At 45.9% G+C, this 18,243-nt stretch overlaps 1 protein-coding gene and 1 pseudogene across 2 annotated transcripts in view; one reads left to right on the top strand and one right to left on the bottom strand.

The window, feature by feature from the left end:
* Positions 1-3,671: 3,671 nt before the first annotated feature.
* Positions 3,672-18,243, bottom strand: part of LOC146775753 (uncharacterized) — a 188,433-nt gene continuing 173,861 nt past the window's right edge. For both annotated transcript variants that reach the window (XR_014972173.1, XM_085638334.1), the window contains one exon: positions 3,672-4,981. Coding sequence is in view for 1 of the 2 variants with exons in the window: in XM_085638334.1 (XP_085494460.1) it covers positions 4,885-4,981 (97 nt within the window). In the remaining variant the exon portion in view is untranslated. The remainder of the gene's footprint in view (positions 4,982-18,243) is intronic.
* LOC146775754 (transmembrane protein 183 pseudogene) overlaps positions 6,620-18,243 on the top strand; it is a 46,146-nt pseudogene continuing 34,522 nt past the window's right edge.

Genomic DNA, 18,243 nt, shown 5'->3' with positions numbered 1-18,243 from the left:
GGTGTTTCCACCTGGACATAGTCACTCAATGCTACTGTCACTAGATAATCCATCAGGTTCCAGCAAACTATCATGACTTCTGCCGTGCTGTCCAGCATGGTCAGAGCCCACTCACCACTCAGACGCAGTGTCCTCAATATCCATGGCATGCTTGACTTGTATGCCAGCCACTTTCTTCTTTCTGAATTGAGGTTTGGACTGTTTAGGTTTTTCTTCCTTTTTTGTTATGTAGTCAGTCTTCACTTTCACGTACTCCTCTGATTTGCGCTCTGACCGTCCTCCTCTCTCGGAGGAACGAAATTAACGTGTATCAGTATCCTGAAACCTGTCAAGTGTCTTAACATTGCCATGTTACACAGGTTATAGTGCTTCTCAGTGGCCTCCTGTTGAAGAGATCCACCCTGTGACTAAGTCTTTTCTTTATGTTTCTTATGATCCCATTTCTTCGTAGAAGATTCGGGTGCTTGCTTTGAGTTATCATTTTGAGAATTACTCTTAATTTATGGTTTACTAGGTCTGATTCCCAAATTATCTCAACCTATTGTTGCATAGGTTTCCTCAAATTTAGGAAACTCCCACTCCAGTTCTCTCGGAGTTAAGTTAATGAGTCGTTGGCATACCGCCAACGCTGCTGCTTCCCCTTTAATGTTACTCAACATGATGGCGGACACTGCGGCAAAATTGGCCATCAGTTTCTTCCCCAAATCCAGGACAGGGGCTGCCACATACTCATTTTAGATCTGTTTATGCACCTCTGACAAAACAGCTAATGAGGGTATACCATGTGTTATAGTATATACTGCAGCAAAGACTGTAGCCCAAGTGGCACAGACTACCACAGGGGGAGCCATCCCCATTGGCAAGCAAATTGTAAGAATTCTGTATTTTTTCTTCTGTCCCATATGGGGAAACACTGCTTTAAGCTGGTTTGTATTTTTTGTGCAATCCACTACGGTATTGTCTCCTCTCTGTTGGGCATCTTACCCATGATTGCATTGATGGTTTGTGGACTAATTCCAGGAGTAGCCAACTGTGGTTGTGCAGCCCTCACAGGATTTATTGTCACTGTTTGCATGACAAATTGTGTTAAACATCTATATGTTTAAACCAGATCTGTGCATAATGTACTTATTTCTGGAGCTATCAGATTGTCTGTACATTATTGTATGTATGTGGTAAGGCGCCTTCAAATTAATTTTGATGTTCTTTGTAACTTAATGGTATTTCTTGAGCTTCAGAAACTGCATAGGTATTAGGAGCTGTATCTGCAGTGTATGTGTGAAACAATCCTGAAGTTGTATTTGCTGCTCGGAAGGGGACATGGCTAACGATCCAGCTGGCTGTTGGCTCGTGTCTAAATATTTTGCTGGTTGTCTCCTGGAGGATCTAGAGGATTGGATAACAACTTAATCCTGTTTAACCAAACCAAACTGGATTTTCAAAAAGTGCAGGAACAACCTCAAACCTATTGGCCATATCACTCTTACTGGACCACTGCAGGACCTCCAAGCAACCTCTTCATCTTTCATTCATAGACTAAAAGGCTGCCTTCGACCTAGTAGATAGAGACAAACTGTGGAGCAAACTAGCCAGCTGGAGCATACCTAATCATCTATTGAGGGCGATAATCCATTATCACACCTACAACTGGGTGAGGATCAAACTTGGGGATGGTGCTTATCTCTCGAGGGAGATTCCAACTTATTGGGGCTACAACAAGGGTGTGTGCTAGCCTCCACCCTCTTCAATCTCTTTTTAGCCAACTTGCCAACCAGCTTAGCGGATCAAGTAAATTCTTATGTCCTGAAACTGGGGAACACCTGCTATCTTGCTTGATGTACACCAATTACCTGGTTCTGCTCAGCAAAACAAAAACTGGCCTCAAAAAGATTCCTGGAGACGACTGCTCACTCTTCAGCTATTAACACTATGACCATCAACCTAAAAAAGTAAAAAACAATGTATTTTAGGAAATCTTTGCGATGCCCTAACCAGTGGTATTTGGACGGCAACAAATTGAAGAGGTGCAGGAATACAAATACCTTGGCTTGCTTGTGGACAGCAGTGGCTCCTTCAAACCACATATAGAGCAGATGCTCTAGAAATCTGTTGCCATTACAGCTGCTTTCAAGCGTATTCAGGCAGCTAAGGGATCTTCCACTTATCTACCCTAGCTGAAAATAATTCAGATTAAATGGCTCCCCATCATCGTCTACGGAAGTGAGATTCTGAGGGAAAGCGACTGTGCTCATCTGGACAAAATCATCACCAGGCTCTTTAGATTTGTGTTCTTCCTGCCCACATACACGTCTCCAGCCAAGGTGCTTCTCGAATTCGGCCTATTTCAACAATTAATTGCAAGGGAGGGTGCCTTCATTAAACTCTGTTACAAGCTAAAGAAGGCTAGTACAGGGGCACTCTGTTCCCTTCTGTGGAATGAAATGAAAGGAAGGGCCTACTCTCCAGCTAGAAACTATCTTCAGAGGTCCCTGACATCACTAGGCCTAACAGATCAATGGGAGTCCTTTATCAGCTATCATCAAGCTAAGACATTGGTCAACTAATGTCTCAAAGCCCGCTCGCTGCTTGTATACAAAGAGTAATTTGCTAAGAGACATGGTGGGCGCGGCAGCATGGGGGGGGGGAGTCGACAGACGATGGGGTAGGTAAAATTAAATAAATAAACCCACTTACCTTGTGCTCATTCGGCGAGACGGCGAGCGCATGGTAAGTGGTTACATTTATTTTTAATTTAATTTTACCTATCCCGTTGTCTGACGGCTTCTCCTCTGCCCACCCCACCCCACCCCTGCCTCGACCCACCACTCTTCCCTGTGCCGGCCACGCCTGTTGGCTAACACTGGCTTCCTACACCAAATCAACACCTCAGTCATACATGGGCATAACCATCAAAGCACAACTCAAAGTAGCCTTCATGAATTATCGAATGGGCTGTCTGCTGTCATATTTACATTTCCCCCCATGGAGGCGTGCAAACATGACAGGTCTGGGCCAGCTATGTGGAATGGCTCCTGAGACACTAGTCCACCAGATCTGCTATTGCAGAGCCACAGTGGAAGACCGGAAAAGTATTCTACAGCCAGTTTGGAACCAGAGAGGCCTTCACCGCTGCAGGCCACCAATTCTAGCCTGTTTTAATAGGATGGACGTAGAGCTTAGCTGCAGGCTTGTGAAATACTTGGGTAAACTTGAGCAGAAGATCTCAAGTGCATTGGATGCCCTGACTAGCACAGGAACAGAACCTCAGAACAAACACCAGTCTAGCAATGAAAATACAAGGGACTGTAGCTGAGTCTTATAATAAGGGACAGGCTCTGAGCACCACCGCACTTTAACACGCTGCTTTTATAATTATCTTTTGATATCCTTATTATGTAATGTTTTTAACAAGGCACTTTGTGCAGCGGTTTCAATTAACTGCGCCCATAACAAGATTAAACTAAAAAAAAACACTTTAAATTACAGACTGAATACCCAGAGCGCTGCCTGACATGGACCCTGAGCTCCCTTTCATACAGAGAGCTCAATGGGCCTAGTAATAAAACACTCCAGGGAACCCAGCATGATACATAATGATACATTTTCTTAAACTTTCATGTGGAGTTTCTTTTTATTTATTTGATAAGGAAAATTGAAAAAGCCTCGCGGTCGCACACAAAAAATTCCAAATCTGTCAAAGAGTTCGGAATTGAAACATTATCAGTGGAAGAGTATCTGGTTCAACTTTAACCAATCAGTCTTAAGTACTATCATCTGTTTCCTTTTGCTACTTGTATTTCACTTTTAAAATGGACACCGAAGCTCTTTCACTTCTCAAGCGGCTGCTAATAATCCCTTGGCATAGGTTCCATATTTTTGAAGAAAAACAGTGTTTTTGAAGCAATCAGTCAGTTCAATGACAGGGGTTATTTACTGAGAGAAAACACAGTATATACTAAACAGCAACGGCAACTTAAGTATTACATGAGTTCATTAAATCCTTTGTTCAATTTGGAGTCGTTATACTTCCCTTTGAGAAGGTTAGATAGGTTTCTCAGTTCAGAATGAGTCCCTGACTCTGTGATGTGTCTGTCCATTTTCTCGGTTGATGATCCGTTATATTTCCTTTTGTGTACCAGAATGTATTTTTGTTGTTTCAGGCATCTTAGCATCTTCTGATAAAATAGATCCGTAGTTCAGTTTGGAGCCCTTCGTATTACTCTGTGAGTAGCATAGTACATTTTAAAATTCAGGCCTTCTTTATTTTTTCTTTATTCTCGGCTGAAGCCCCTACATATCTCCACGGATATGGCACGTATTTAATTCAGTTCACAATTCCTCTGTGCTTCTGTTTGGGTGTGTTAACTCATCTGTTTGGATCAGCGCTGCCATAGGTCTATCTGTGCATGCTGGAATCTTTGATCAGTTCAGAACCTCATCTGGGTGTCTTGGGTTGTGTATTCAATTAAGTAAACCCTATACTATGTATATATGTCCTTGGGTATGTTAGTTCCTTTATTCTGTCGAGATGCTCTTCAATTCTCCTTGGAATGTTGTTCAAATGAAGCCCATTATTTTCATGATTAAGTAGGTCAACCATGGTGCTGTTCATCTCAGGTGCACTGTGAGATGCCCCCTCTGAGGATCCTAAACTCTCAGGCTTTAAGCTGTTGAGTTTTGCAATTTTCCAGTGAATATTCACCAGGGTTCTTGAAAGATGGAGGCTGCATTGGAGCACCACAAACTGGGATCGTTCACAATCCTGTCCCAAGATAGTGCCAGGACTTTGTTAGAATGGGATTGGCTAGCACCTTAAGTCCCCAATCTCGGTCCTCCCTCCATCCTCCATAGAAGTCTAGCCTCTTCACTTCCCACAATTCCGGATTAGGTCCGCCATTTCTGGAGGCACGGGAGGCAGTGAACATTGGAGTGTTTCAGCCGACCTGGTTCAGTTGAGTCATCGGTGATGACCGGAGAGGTCCTGGAGAAGGAAGAGAGCATTGAAGAGATTACTTTAACGCTTCACTAAGTGACAGAGATTGCTGAAGGAAATGTGTGTGATGCCAAACAGGACATGATTCAATGATTTCACATGCAACACATATTAGTTTAGATCAGTCATAGTGGCTCACACTGCAACTGCATTGACTTTTGCATGAAACATGCTGGATGCATCTTTGTGCATACTGCACAAGTTGCATTGGTTTGTATGCACTATATGGGTTCTTTTACAGAAACACTGGTTTAAGGTATCAATGTGTTGGTTAATGCATAGCAAAACTATTAGCACACCAGTCAAGCACATTTGTGTACACGAGAAAGCATCCGGTTTAAGGTGAATGTTTTTTTAACCCAGTGTATTGGTATATGGCCCCAATATAGATAAATAGCACACTGCTTTATCTGTTTAGTACAGTCATAGAGGCACAGTAAATACAATTGTATTTATAATACTTGTTTTCTTGTATAGTGTATTAGTTTGTAGGCATACTCTATTGCTTTGCTCCATAATCAATTGGTTCATTAGTAATTTAATTTCTAATACCCTTCTTCTCAGCATGCATAACACACTGGTCCAGATGTGTAACTTATTCACTTAGATGCATGATATATTGGGTTGCACTCATAATATACTAGCTACATGCAAAGCACAGTGATTCATGTGCATATAATACTGCTCTGTTAGAGTAACACAAGGGTGCAAATATGAAATGCATTGGTTCATGTACATACTACATTTGATTATTGTTGTAATATTCTGGTTTGTCTGCTTACTATAATAGTTGAATTGTGCAACACATTGTTTTTATTTAAAGTATTACAATCTGAGTTGCATTCGTAATGTACTGGGTAGACATGGGCAATTGCAAGGTTAGGATACATAATATATTGTTTCACTCATGATACACTGTTTGTGTGTGGAGTATATTGGTTGTAATGTACAAAGTATCGGTTTGAAAGCACCACATGCTAGTTTGTATGCATGCCATACTGGGTCTCTCATAACCTGTTTGTTTGCATGAATACCATATTGAGGTGCCGCTCGCAGGCTTGGAATTCGTACTGTCTCAACCTCTTTCTGACACGGAGCAGCAGACCTGGGGTAAAGGACCCTCCATTGAGGGAGGAGTGTCTCTACACGGGGAAAGTCGGCTTGGGACTGCGAGGTCCAGCGGGCCTTGCGCACGGATTATTGGCAGCAGCTGGGGGCCTCTTCCCGATCCCCTCCCCCGCACGGACAAAACGCCTCGCGGCCCCCACACCGCGGGTGCCGCTCGCAGGCTTGGAATTCGTACTGTCTCAACCTCTTTCTGACACGGAGCAGCAGACCTGGGGTAAAGGACCCTCCATTGAGGGAGGAGTGTCTCTACATGGGGAAAGTCGGCTCGGGACTGCGAGGTCCAGCGGGCCTTGCGCACGGACTATTGGCAGCAGCTGGGGGCCTCTTCCCGATCCGCTCCCCCGACTATTTTAGCCACGCCCATCAACGTGCGAGCGGGACACGCGCGACGAAGACCGGGGGGAAGGGCGGGCCCGTTTAAGCCCGTTCAAGCACGGGCTAGACCGGACCGGGCCCCCCCTCTTGTCTCTGCTTAGTGCACCGCTAAAGAACGAGGCAATGTCATCAAGGGAGATGAGAAGCAAAGACACGGCATCAACGTCCATGGTTGCAGGTACTCTGGATAGTTTTCTCATTAGGGCCAACACTGTGGTGAACAATGAACTAACCGTCTTGGAAAGACGGCTCTCGGATGGGATTGAAAGCACCAGAAGATCCTCTCTGGGTCTAATTGCGACTGATAGAACCCCTGAGAAGGCGGATGATTCCCATATAGCTCTCTTGGACAGTATCGACCAAACGATTGAATCTGTCTTGCAAGTGCTTAGGACTACCTCATCTTCACGCCGAGATTCGCTCCAGCCTATTCCTGAGTGTGTATCTGCTTCTACATCTGAGGCAGTTCTGACCTTGGATGAGGGGAGTGACCTAAATGTATCCCGCGCACAAGGGTTGCGGGAGGGTGCTGTCCCAAAAAGGAAAAGAGGGAGGAAGTTCAAGGGAGGAAAAAGGGCTAAATTAGATCTTCCCCTTGATAACCCAGCGAACACTTCGCTCTCAGCGGACAGTCCTCCAACTTTAAGTCTCAATGTAATTGCTAATTCAACCGATCCCGTACAAATACGGCTGTTAGCACAGTCTGCCTCTTTTATCTTTGGTGAGGGGTCGGGTGGGGGGGGGGGATCAGTCATCCAACGCCCTTATTAATGTTTTGAAGGAATTTTTAGTCCCCCTGATGGCCAGATTCGACCATATTGATGCTAGGTTAAAAGAAATAGAAACGGTGACTGGGGGTATTGAGGATTACCTGAGGAGCAAGGGCAGCACCCAAAGTGTGTCTTCAATTAATATGGTTGTTCCCCCTCTGTCTAATTCTGCTGGTTTGATAACTCCCGTGACAGCAATCCAACCCATCCCAGCAGGAGTATCTCTATCCCTACCCAACCCCCCACTTTCTACTCCTGTAACGTCACTACCCTCCCTCGGGCAACCATCCTCCCTAGTAAGGAAATCTAACCTGGCAGTCAAATCAAATTCAACTAAGTTAGTGAAGACCCCCACTGAGACTGGCGGCCGTACTATTCAAGATTCAGGCAGTTTAAGTTGGAAAAATGTAGTTAATCTACCCCCAGAGGCAGCACCTCATGTAGTAATTTTAAGCGGCGTCCCTGAGCTTACTAACTCTGCACCAGAAACCTTTGATTCCCTAAAAAACAAAGTGATCAGCTGGCTGAACATTCATAGGCCCCTCCCCCCAATATGAGAGGTGATTTGTTGACGGTCAGGAGGGTTGCATGGGTGGGAAATACTGCGAAGAAAATTAAGGGTGACTGCATTCTGGTGAATTTTAGAAATCCACAGATTGTCTCTCATATTTGCAACTGGCTGGGTAGTTCGGGAGGCACATCTATTCAACCTCTGCCACTGTCCTTTTTTTACCCCCCACGAAATATCCGAATCCATCCAGGGAATGACGAAGGGTGGACATGGGTGGGACCCAGTTTCCAAGGCAGAAGGCACAGGTACATTCGTTATGATGCACCTACTTTAGGTGATTATTCTTGTACCAATAGGTACAGTTGCCTTGAGCAGGTAGATTGACTTCGCTGGGAGGATGGCACCGGGGGAGGTGAAGGGGGGGCTCCTCATAGCGGGCATCCTCCCCGAGGACATTCACCCCCTGGCCCGGCGAACGCTAGTAATGAAGAATTCTCTATGCAACCCCCCCCGACACCCCTCACGGCCCATCTGCATTAAAAATCCTTTCCTGGAATGTAGCAGGCCTTGGTAACAAGCTGGCCTGCCCCGAGTGGGGCTCATTCATAGATCTGCATGATATTTGCCTTTTCCAGGAAACATGGGCGAGGGAAGAGCAATTTCGTGTGGGATTTGATTCATTCTCAGTCCCTGCCAGATGGGGTGGAAAAGGTCGACCGTCAGGGGGTTTAACAATCTGGGTTGCAACCCATTTGGGTTGCAGTGCCAGAGCCCTGGACACAGGGACAGAGGATGTTCAGTGTGTGTTTCTGGAGTGGCGGACTGGCTCCAGACTGGCTCTGGTCAATGTCTACTCCAGACCCGTGAGCCTCTCCGCCGAGTCAAAGGCCATTGAAGAGCTATCCACTGTCCTGACTAGAATCCCTGAGGGTGTCACGTTCGTGGTGGGAGGAGATCTTAATTCCCACTTTGAACCACTTGAGGGGTTGTTGGATGGCCCAAATCAGGAGGAAGACGATTTATGGAAAATCCCACATGTGGTAGGCCCCACGGCAAGAAAATGGGCTCCTCTGGCCGTCCAAATTACATCCCTGACGTTGGCCCACTCGATCAGGGCATGTAATCCGAGCAAAATCCGATAACCCCTCTATGCCCACCTTTAATAAGGTATGGAGGGAGGCACGACTTGACTATATTTTTGTTGAGTGCAGGGCTTGGAACAGAGTTCTAGACTTTAGGGTGGTATCTAGGGGAGAGAGCGACCATAACCCCTTGATCCTGGATTTCTCCGCACCAGGCGTGTGTAAGGGTAGTTCATTATCGCAGTCTGATACATCTAGCAGGGCTATCCTATCTAGTAACAGACGTAGGGTAAGATGGGACAAGCTGGTCGATAATCCCGAGGGACTATGTGAACTGTATGGCAGGGTCATCCCAGTATTGGTTGATGTAGTTGCTCTTATTGAGCAACAACCTGCGTTTGATTTTTAGGAAAGACTGGGAGAACTTAATAAGTCACTATTTAATAGTCTCTCAGATATCTTAAATCCCCCAGGCCCTAGTGGGAAAAGGGTAGGAAGGAAGCCATCCTGGTATAACAGGGCATATAGATTGGCGAAGAGAGAACTCCTTGATGCATTGAAAGATAAATCAAGCAGGGATCTCATTCAATATAGGAGGCAAGTATACCGGCAGCTAATCTATCATGCCAAGCTTGAGTGGGGAACGAAAATTGGGCTAGGTTAACATCAGCCCTAGCGGGTAAGGATGCACGGAAGTTTTGGCAGATTGTGACCACTGGTTCGGTTGAACCAGGGCTAGCAGTGATGCCGAACATTGCTGCAGAGGTATGGGAAGAACACTTTAGCACTCTGTATAAGGGGGACAATTCCTGTATGGAGGTCCCTCCGGGTGATTTGTTGACCAGCCACGTCGATGGCTCATCCGAGATTAGTTTTACTCTGGCCGAGGTCCGGGCTGCTATATCCAAGCTCCCTGCGGGCAAAGCACCAGGGTTGGACAAGGTCCCGGGAGATCTTTATAAACACGAACCCGGGGTTTGGGCTCCCTATCTTTTAACAATATTTAATGCAATCTCTGGAGGTATGGCGGTCCCAAGTACTTGGCTGGGAGCAGAGGTAGTCCCTATTTTTAAGAAGGGGTCGCCTCTGCTACCAGCCAACTACAGGCCAATCAGCCTAATAGATGTAGCTCAGAAACTCTTCGCAAGGCTGATTTTGGACCGCCTCCTGGATTGGATGGAGGACTCTGAGATCCTAAGTCAGTATCAGGCGGGTTTCAGAAAGAGCGTATCCACCACTGACCAGATTTTCAGACTGGCTATGCTCTTCTGGAAAACGGTCAAGGTTGAGGGCGGTTCATTATATACTGTCTTTGTAGACCTGCGTGCGGCCTTCTATCTGGTCCCACGTAGGAAACTCTGGAGTGTTTTACGGGAGCTAGGAATCCCAGCCCCCCTTTTGGATATAATAATACAACTCCATACTCATAATTTCGCAAGGGTCAGGTGTGGGAGAGAAGGCAATTTGTCATCTAGCTTCTCCGTTGGCAGGGGGGTTAGGCAGGGTTGCGTTTTGGCGCCAATCCTGTTCTGCCTCTACGTAAACGGAGTAATCTCCCATCTGAATGCGGTCCCCAATAGAGACGCCCCAAGGCTTGCTGGTACAGGGATTTCAGCGATTATGTTCGCTGATGATACCCTGTTACTCGCTAAGACACCAATGGGTATTCAGCGAGTCTTGGATGGTTTTGTCTCTTTTTGCCACGACCGGGGGCTGGAAATAAATACGGCCAAAACTAAATTTATGATTTTCAATCCTCCGAAGACATCCCGCCCAAACCCTGCTATAGATGGTGTGCGCCTGGAAAGAGTCCAGACGTTCGAGTATCTGGGTTTGACTCTTAACGAAAATATGACCTGGGCTCAACACCAGACCAAATCCCAGTTAAAGTTAACTCAAAAGGTGGGGGGGATCCTCAAACTATGGAATAAATCCACGACAAAACCCATTGGGCCCCCTCTCGAAATTTACAAAATGCAGGCACGTGGGGCGATAATCTATGGTGGTGAATTGTGGGGCCACAATTGTGCCCCTGCAATTACAGCCACGGAAAACAAGTTTCTTAGGCAGTTGGCTTCCCTGCCTATTAGTACACCCCTTTTTCCCCTCAGGCTTGATTTGGGATTAAGATCACTAAAGGAGGAATTGGGCCTAAAGCCTCTAACTTTCTGGAGGCGCCTTTGGGTAACCCCTGAACTTTTTAGTTACAGGCAAGAACTCTTGGAATTATTAAAACTCCCAAATGCGTGGAAACTTCCCTGGCTAAAAAATATAAGGCAGGAAGTTGAGAGGCTAGGTTGCCCTTCACTGTGGACTAACCCGGAAGAGGCTTGTAGAAACATATCGCGTAAAGACTTGGTCAATATGTATTATGATTATAACTTGTCTGCTTGCTTACTGAATGACCAAATGGGGACATTGTCCAGCACATTCATAATAACGAAAGATTACTACAAGATGGAGACCGTGCTGGACGACATTAGTCCCACTGGCCTAAGGAAGCTGTTTCTCCAATGGAGACACGACTCCCTACCAATCAGAGCCCTTACCAGCAGATGGTACCCACCTACTCTCAAAAATTGTCCAGCTTGCACCGAGGAGCTGGAGAATGATATTCATGTAATGTTCTTCTGTTCTTCCTATCGGAAGCCTAGGAAGAAGTGTATTATTCCTATATGCAGAAACCTGGGGATTAGGCATTGTTTGCACTCTTATCGAATATTAAAAACTGACCTAACCCCACCAATTGTTTTTGCTGTAAGTACATTTTTAGCTGCTATGTGGAATATCAGAAGAAATTATGTGGTAAAATGAGATTCAGTGTACCAATGTTTAGTTTAAGGTGCATGAAGGCTATTAACGAGGAGTGGGACTTCCAGTTGACCTTTTGTATAATTGAAGAAAATGTTTTTATGACTAATAACTTTTATGGGAAGATGTACTCTTGGCTTTTATCTCACAATTTGTAATGATTTGTGCTGGTATTTTATTGTGATCTCATTTATGACATTTTTAAGTCGAAATAAAGAAATATTGATATTGATTTGCATGTGTAATGTACTGCTCAACATCCATATCTGGATGGTTCATACACACAGTGAATTGCTTCATTTTTGTATTCTACGCATATACATTCAGTGAATGTATGGGTGAGTGACTGGTTGTGTGAATGTCTGTATCTGTCTGTCAGTTGGTGTTTCAGTGGCTATATGGGTGTGTGAGTGGGTACATGATTTTCTGTATGGGTGAGTGATTAGTTGTCTTAAGTACCTCTATGGGTGGCTGAGTGTCTGTGTAGGTAGGTGAGGGGGGTGTGACTGTCTGCATGCATGAGTGAGTGTGTGAGTCAGTGGCTGTATAGGTTAGTGAGTGTGTGTGTGAGGGGCTATATGGGTGAGTGAGTTTGTGTATGGCTGTGTTGGTGAATGAGTGCATGTCGCAGTGGTATATAGGTGAGTAACTGGGTATGTGAAAGTCTGCATAGGTGAGTGATGGGGTATGTGAGTGACCTATGGGTGAGTGAGTGAATGTGAGAGTGGTTGTATGGGTGAGTGTGTGCTTGTGTCAGTGACTGTATAGGTAAATGAGTGCATGTTAGTATCTGTCTGAGTGAGTGAGTGTGTGTGTATAACTGTATGGGTGAGTAAGTGGTTGTGGGATTTAATGCATGGTTGAGTGAGTAGGTGTGTGAGTAGCTCTATGGGTGACTGACTCAGTATGTGAGTGGCTCTATGGGTTTATGAGTGGATATGTCAGTGGCTGTATTAGTGAGTGAGTGGATGTAAGGGTGGCTGGGTGTGATCTATGAATCGACGAGTGGCTGTGTAATTACTGGTATTGGAGTGTGAATGGGTTTGAGAATGGTAGTGTGGAAGTTGGAGTGGGTGTCTGAAAGGTTATATGGGGTGTGAGTAGGTGCTTCAGAGATTCTATGGGTGATGTCATCAGTGATGCCATCAGTGATGTCACTGACCATGGCATGAGTGATGTAATATGTGAGGTCATAAGCAGTGCATTGCAAGGGTCTGAGTCATAGTTAGCTCACTAACTATAACTGCTGCATGTCACTGGTTTTGTATGATTGAAACCTGAGCCTAACTATAACATCCCTATAAGCTTTGTTTATTTCTGTGAATTTCTAAGTTTTTTTAATGCTAATTCCTAACTATAATGTCCTTCTAACCTTTGTTTTTTTTCAGTGAATTTCTAAGATTTTTTAAAATGCTAATTCCTAACTATAACGTCCCTGTAACCTTTGGTTTTTCTTTAGTACATTTCTATAGTTTTATAAGTTGTAGTCACGTTTGCAGAGTGGTGGAGAAAGGGGGCTGGGCCTCTGATCGGCTCTCAGGAATCCTGCTGTGCAGGACTTAGTGGAGATAACAGGAGAGGTGGTGGTGGTCCCTGGGGCACGGTGGTTGCCATGTGGGTACCCCCCGCACAATACAATAGAAAAACCCTGGGGAGTTGGTGGTCCAAGGAGTTTAATTAAACCCTAGAAGGGGAGCCCCATGCACCCCCTCCTTTACTTTTAGCATGCCCCCAGGATTTGGTGCAATTGGGGACTTTTTTTAAAGACACAAGGGATCCCACCCATCTTTTTTTTTCTTCATTTTGCCAGGGATTTGCGGATCCACCCGCGAAGCCATGGCAAAATAGAAAAATGCTTTTAAACCCTGGCAGGGTCCCCCCCACCATATCTGGGGCATCAGGGTATTCCTACCCTGCCCCTTTTCTTTATTTTTTTATTTTTTCTGGGACTCAGCTTGAAGCCGAGTCCCAAGATGGTTGTCAGCACTTTCTGATTGAAGTGTTGGCAGCCAACCAAATTTAAGTAGGGTTTCAGTAGGCTTTTGGGCTCCCTGATATCTATAATTTTAAAACTTGGATATCTCTGAAACTACTGAACAGATTTACACCACATTACAAAAAGCTCACTTTCTGGACCAACATATAGTTTTCTATCAAATTTGGTATATTTTCGTTCTGCGGTTCGGGCTGTAGTCGTGTTCAGAAAATGAAAAAATCCCCATTGACATAACATGGGAAAACGCATTTAGGGACCCCCTTTTTTCTGGGCCCCACTTGACGTACCATTCTGGAACTTTCAACAGAGCAGCTGAACCAATAAGGGGAAGTTTTGTGAAAATTTAGTGAAGATTCTAAGAGCGGCACCCACTAAACCACTCGCACACCCATGTTACTCACCCACTCATACATCCACACAACCACTCACACACCCACTCACCCACCCATACAGCCACTCACAAATACACAAAATCACTCACATAGCCACTCCCACACCCACATACACACCTACTCACACTCACTCATACACCCATACAGTCACTTATGCATCCACTCAGAGACCCAGAGACCCACTCACACACCAGCTCACAGACCCACACAGGCCCTCTCTCACACACACACACACACACACTTGCACATGCACACAACCATCCACATACCCATGCAGGCACTCACACACCCACTCAGAGACCTAGTAACTACTCATGCACCCTTTTACATTTTCAAACAGCCAGTCACACACCCACCTAAAGACCCAGGGAACCACTCATACCTCTACTCACAGACCCACACAGGCACCCACACGCTCACATAGACACTCACATACCCATGTACACATTCATACAGTTCATGACACACCCACTAAGACCCACACAGCAACTTGCACACCTACTCATACACCAAGCACATACTCACTCACACACATAAACACACCCATTTACACACTCACACAACCACTCACACACCCACGTACACATCCATAAAGCCAGTCATACACTCATTTAGAGACCCAGAAAACCACTTGCATACCCATTCTTACAGCTATTCACACACCCACACACAGACTCAGAGAACCACTCACACACCCATTCGCAGGCCCACACAAGAAGTAATGCACCCACCACACACTCACACACCCAGATAAACACCCACACAACCAAAGGTTACAGGGAAGTTATAGTTAGGAAATAGCATAAAAAAGTAGAAATTGACTGAAAAAACAAAGGTTGCTGTGATGTTATAGTTAGGTTCAGAATTGACACATACAAAACCATAGCAATACAGCAGTTTTAGTTATCTCAAGTAAATATAACTTGTGCCCTAGGGTAACTATATTTCGCACCCTTGCCATGCACTACTAATTACCCTACATATTACATCACTTGTGACGTTTTCTGTGACATCAGTGATAATATTACTTCAACATTTGCATTGAAATTATTGATGAGAAAACTGTGCATGGGGGCACGAGTTAGAGTTACCTTAGGACGTGAGTTATAGTTACTTGAGATAACTATAACTATAACTGCAGAATTTCAATGGTTTTGTGGGTGTAAAATCTAAACTTCTGTGAATTTGTATGCCTTATTAAATTCTATTTCCTAACTATAACATTGCTGTAACCTTTGTTTTTTTTCTGTGAAAAAAAGATATATATATATATATATTCACTGAAAAAAACAAAAGTTACAGGGAAATTATAGTTAGGCTCAGATTTCACTCTTACAAAACCAGTGAAATTCAGCAATTATAGTTAGCTGAGCTAACTATAACTTGCACCCCTGCAATGCATTGCTTATGACCTCACATATTACATCACTCATGACATGGTAAGGTTCTTTAAATGCTAATTCCTAACTATAACGTTCTTGTAACCTATGTTTTTTTGTGAGTTGCCAAGGTTTTTAAATGCTAATTCCTAACTATAACGTCCCTGTAACCTTTGATTTTGTTTTAGAATTTCTATGTTTTTTTAAGTAGTAGTCACATTTGTAGAGTGGCGGAGAAAGGGGGGTGGGGCCTCTGACCAGGTCTCAGGAATCCTGCTGTGTAGGACTTACTGGAGGTTCCAGGAGGGTTTCTTGGCCCCCAAGGTCCCTCAGGAGTAAAGTGAACTACATCCCTCCAACCAGTAGTGCGCTAGGATGAGCGTTTGCATAATTGTGAGGAAAGAGGGCAAGGCCTCCAAAGACCTCTTAGCAATCCCACTGTGTGGGACTTACTGGAGGTAACAGGAGGGGTAGTTGGCCTCCATGGACACCCTCAGCAGCCAAGGGGACTTCATCCCCCAACTAGTAGTGCACCAGGAAGCATGTTTGCAGAAATGTAGAGAAAGGGGGCGGGCCCATGAAGACCCTCAACAATCCTGCAGTGTGGGACTTACTGAAGGGGGCCACCCCTTTCTCCTGTTACCTCCAGTAAGTCCCACACAGTGCAATTGCTTAGAGGTCTTCAGAAAGCCATGTCCCCTGTCTCCACCACTCTGCAAACGTGCCTTCTGGTGCCCTGATGGTTGGGGGATGAAGTCCCCTTGGCTCCAGAGAGTCCTTGGGGGGCCAACAAGCTATCCAGTTACCTCCAGCAAGGCCCACACTGCTGGATTGTTGAAAGGTCATCCGAGGCCCTGCCCCCTTTCTCAGCCACTCTGCATGGCACCTCCTGGTACACTACTGGTTTTGGGATGAAGTCCCCTTGGATGCTGAGAGTCCTTGGGGGCCAACTCGCCCTCCTATTACCTCCAATAAGGCCCACAAAGTGGGATTGCTGAGAGGTATTCGGAGGCCATGCCCCCTTTCTCCACCACTCTGCAAACACATCTCCTGGTGCACTGATGGTTCAGCAGAAAGTCCCCTTGGCTCCAAAGGGTACCTGGGGGCCAACTACCCCTCCTGTAACCCCCAGTAAGACCCACACAGCTGGATTGCTGAGAGTTCATCAGAGGCCACGCCCACTTTCTCCCCCACACTAGTGGCTGGAGAAAGGGGGCGTGGCCTGGCCTCCAGTGTATTGCCAGGCTCCACCCCCCGCGCCTGCCCCTTTTTTTTTTTTTTTAGAGGGAGGAGGGCCGTTCCCCCGAGCCGATTTTGGACCTTGGAACCCCATCCCCTGGTGTCTGACCTCAGCACTGGGTGCCCTGGTCCCATCCAGGGCACCCATATTCTCATGTTGGGGACCGCTGGAGGAACCCGAAGGCCCAGCGGTCCCTGCCGGCTCCCCGCCTCCTGCGGGAGATGGCACTGCTTTTACACACAGGGAGCTGCTAACATGCAGCTCCCTGTGTGTATAAACAAAGTTTGCTTTGCTTTGAGCAAGCAAGAACAAAATGCTCTCGCTTGCTCAACGCGGTTTACTGTTTGCTATGGCTTGGCGGAAGCAGTGCTCCTGCCAAGCCATAGCAAATTGCAATGTCCCTGGGATGGGCACGCCGGGACATTTCTGGAGCTGGCCTGGGGGTGGCGGTCCCCAGGCTCGAGAATGGCCAAGGAGGAGGGGCCACATGGCCCCCCATTTTAGAATTTGGCCTCGGAGAGGTGGTTTTCCCTGGGGCCCAGGGTAGGTCCGTGAGGCCCCCCCAAGCAAATTATAAAAAGCCCCAGGGAGGTAGTGGTCCCCGGGCAGGGAGGGTCTGCAAGGCCCCCCATATTATTGTAATTAGCCCTGGGGAGGTGGCGGTCCCTGGGGCATCGGGGTCCTTGAGGCCTCCCCATATTACTGTAATTAGCCCTAGGGAGGTGGCGGTCCCCGGGGCTGCGGGCAGGCCCAGTGGGCCCACCTACAGACATAATAAAATGTTCTCCGGGGAGGTGGTGGTCCCAAGGGACTTTGATAAGCCCTAGGAGGGGGCCCTGTGTGCCTATATTTATTATATGCCCCCCGGGACCTGGCCCACCCCGGGGTTATTTAAAAGCAAGTGCGGGAACCCACGCTTGTTTTTCTTTTTTAATTGTTGCTGCAAATTTGCTAATAACACAATTTCGCTGCAACATTTTTTAAAAAAAATGTGTTTAGATGTGGTGGGGTCCCAGGGGGACCCCAAGACTATGGCTTGGGGGTCAGGGTATTCCTACCCTGCCCCCTTTTCTTTATTTTCACTTTTTTTTCTTTTTACTCAGTGAAGCTGAGTCCCAAGATGGGTGCTAACAATTCATGGTTGAAGTGTTGGCAGCCAATCAGAGCTGTGCATTTCTCTGCACATGCTTGTCTTTTTTGTGAAGTCTCCATGGCCAGAGATATCACTATAATTTTCTTCTTCAATTTCTCAATAACTGCTGAATGGATTTATACCAAATAAGCAAAAGGCGCTTCCTTGAACCAACATCTGCCTTCCTGCCAAATTTGGTTTAGGTCCGTTCCGTGGTTCGGGTTGTAGGTGTGGCTAAAGGTTCCTATGGGAATTAACATTATAAATGCACCCTTATTTCGCGCTCCTATTTCTCGGTGCTCATAGCACAGATCACCCCCAAGCTTTCCATGACACACAGAACCTACCCTGACACATTTTTGGGGAAATTTCATGAAGATTGGTCAAACTATGCAAAAGTTATATATATATATATATATTCACTGAAAAAAACA

Source organism: Triturus cristatus, chromosome 12 (assembly GCF_964204655.1).
Source record: "Triturus cristatus chromosome 12, aTriCri1.1, whole genome shotgun sequence".
Classification (NCBI taxonomy): domain Eukaryota; kingdom Metazoa; phylum Chordata; class Amphibia; order Caudata; family Salamandridae; genus Triturus; species Triturus cristatus.
The sequence above is the reverse complement of the archived record's forward strand: the minus strand, read 5'-3'. Positions and strand labels throughout refer to the sequence as shown.